The sequence below is a fragment of the Carlito syrichta genome, unplaced genomic scaffold, assembly GCF_000164805.1.
Source record: "Carlito syrichta isolate Samal-C Ts95f unplaced genomic scaffold, Tarsius_syrichta-2.0.1 Scaffold307715, whole genome shotgun sequence".
Taxonomy (NCBI): Eukaryota; Metazoa; Chordata; class Mammalia; order Primates; family Tarsiidae; genus Carlito; species Carlito syrichta.
Window position 1 is genome coordinate 226,323 of NW_007251811.1, and position 1,422 is coordinate 227,744.

A 1,422-nucleotide genomic window follows, 5' to 3' on the forward strand; every position below is an offset into this window, starting at 1 on the left:
ACTGCACTCCAGTCTGGGTGACAGAGTGAGACTCCAACTCAAAAAAAAAAAAAGAATCTAAGTAGACGTTGGTCCTGTTCTTCCAAGGCCCTGCTCTTCACCAGGTGACCCCTGGGTTTCTTGTTCCTTGGATAGCACTGGGCTGTCTTCCCAGGGATGCAACCTGTCTGCTGGCATGTGCTCCTAGAGTGAGTCCCAGGCAGAATTGGGAGCCAGGGCAAGGGATGGGGGGGGGCGGGGGCAGAGTGCGGCCCAGTCTTGTCTCACCAGCATCTTCCCTTGCAGCCATGACTTCATCGGGGAGTTCACCACCAGCTACCGGGAGCTGGCCCGTGGGCAGAGCCAATTTAACATCTACGAGGTGAGGCGGGCGCCCAGAATCTGGGATTTGCACCGATGAGAAGCACCGTACCCACCCCCAAGTCACCGAGGACCGTAGTGAGCCACACACCAGGCTGGGGACTTTGTGTTTTCCTGGGCGGTGGATGCTGTTGTCCCATTCCACCGTTAAGGAGACTGAGTCTCAGAGAAGTGTGAGCACTTACTTGCCAAAAGTCCCACGGTTCAGGAAGTGGCAGAAGCAGGATACAAACGACCCAGACATGGCTAATTCCAAATCATTGAATTATCACTCCCTAGAGAGGTTCTGATGAAGTAAGCATAGTAGGAATGGGGGTGGGGGACAGCATAAGAGGGTTCTAGGCTCAAATTGTGAGGTTCTGAGTTCAAGGTGGGCCTCTGCTTTCCATCAGAACAGTCTCAGGGCCTGGTGGGTATCTTACCTTCTCCAGAAAGAAAGCCCGGAGATCAGGAGTCAGGATCACTGCCTTGGTGCAACCTTGGGCAGGGTTCCGACCTCTCTGGAGATAGTACCACTTGCCCTCAGGCATCAGTGTCTGCCACTGAACCTTTGCCTGTGTGTGCACTCCCTCCCAGCCATGCTCAGGTCCTGCTTCTCCGGGTGGTCCTCCTAACCACCCCGGCCTCCCATGTGTGCTCCCTCATCTGAACTTCTGTGGATGTCACAGTTCATGCCAAGCTCGCTCACTGGCGGATACTCACAACCCTAATCACTGCTTGGCTTCATCTCCTAACCCTACCATTTACTGGCTGACCTTGGCAAAGTCCCTGACCCACTCTGTGCCATGCAAACTGAGAATTAAATAAGTTAATGAGACAGCACCCAGCCCGGAGGTCACCACTGTCTTCTGTTGTCATCTGTCATCAGTTGTCATCTTCTGTGTGCCAGGAAATTCACGACATGACCATCTTACCGTACTGGTGCTGTCCTCACGCCAGCAGCCACTCAGCTGGTGGAATTAAGAGCTGGCTTTGAGCCGGGCTCGGTGGCTCAGCCTGTAATCCCATGTCCTTGGGAGGCTGAGGTGAGTGGATTGCCTGAGCCCGCGGGTTCGAGACCCG

At 54.6% G+C, this 1,422-nt stretch overlaps 1 protein-coding gene across 2 annotated transcripts in view; it reads left to right on the top strand.

Moving 5' to 3' along the window:
* The window catches only part of CPNE5 (copine 5), a 103,035-nt gene that overhangs the window by 78,159 nt on the left and 23,454 nt on the right, over positions 1 to 1,422 (top strand). For both annotated transcript variants that reach the window (XM_021715813.1, XM_008064582.2), the window contains one exon: positions 286 to 361. In XM_021715813.1, the coding sequence (XP_021571488.1) occupies positions 286 to 361 (76 nt within the window). The remainder of the gene's footprint in view (positions 1 to 285; positions 362 to 1,422) is intronic.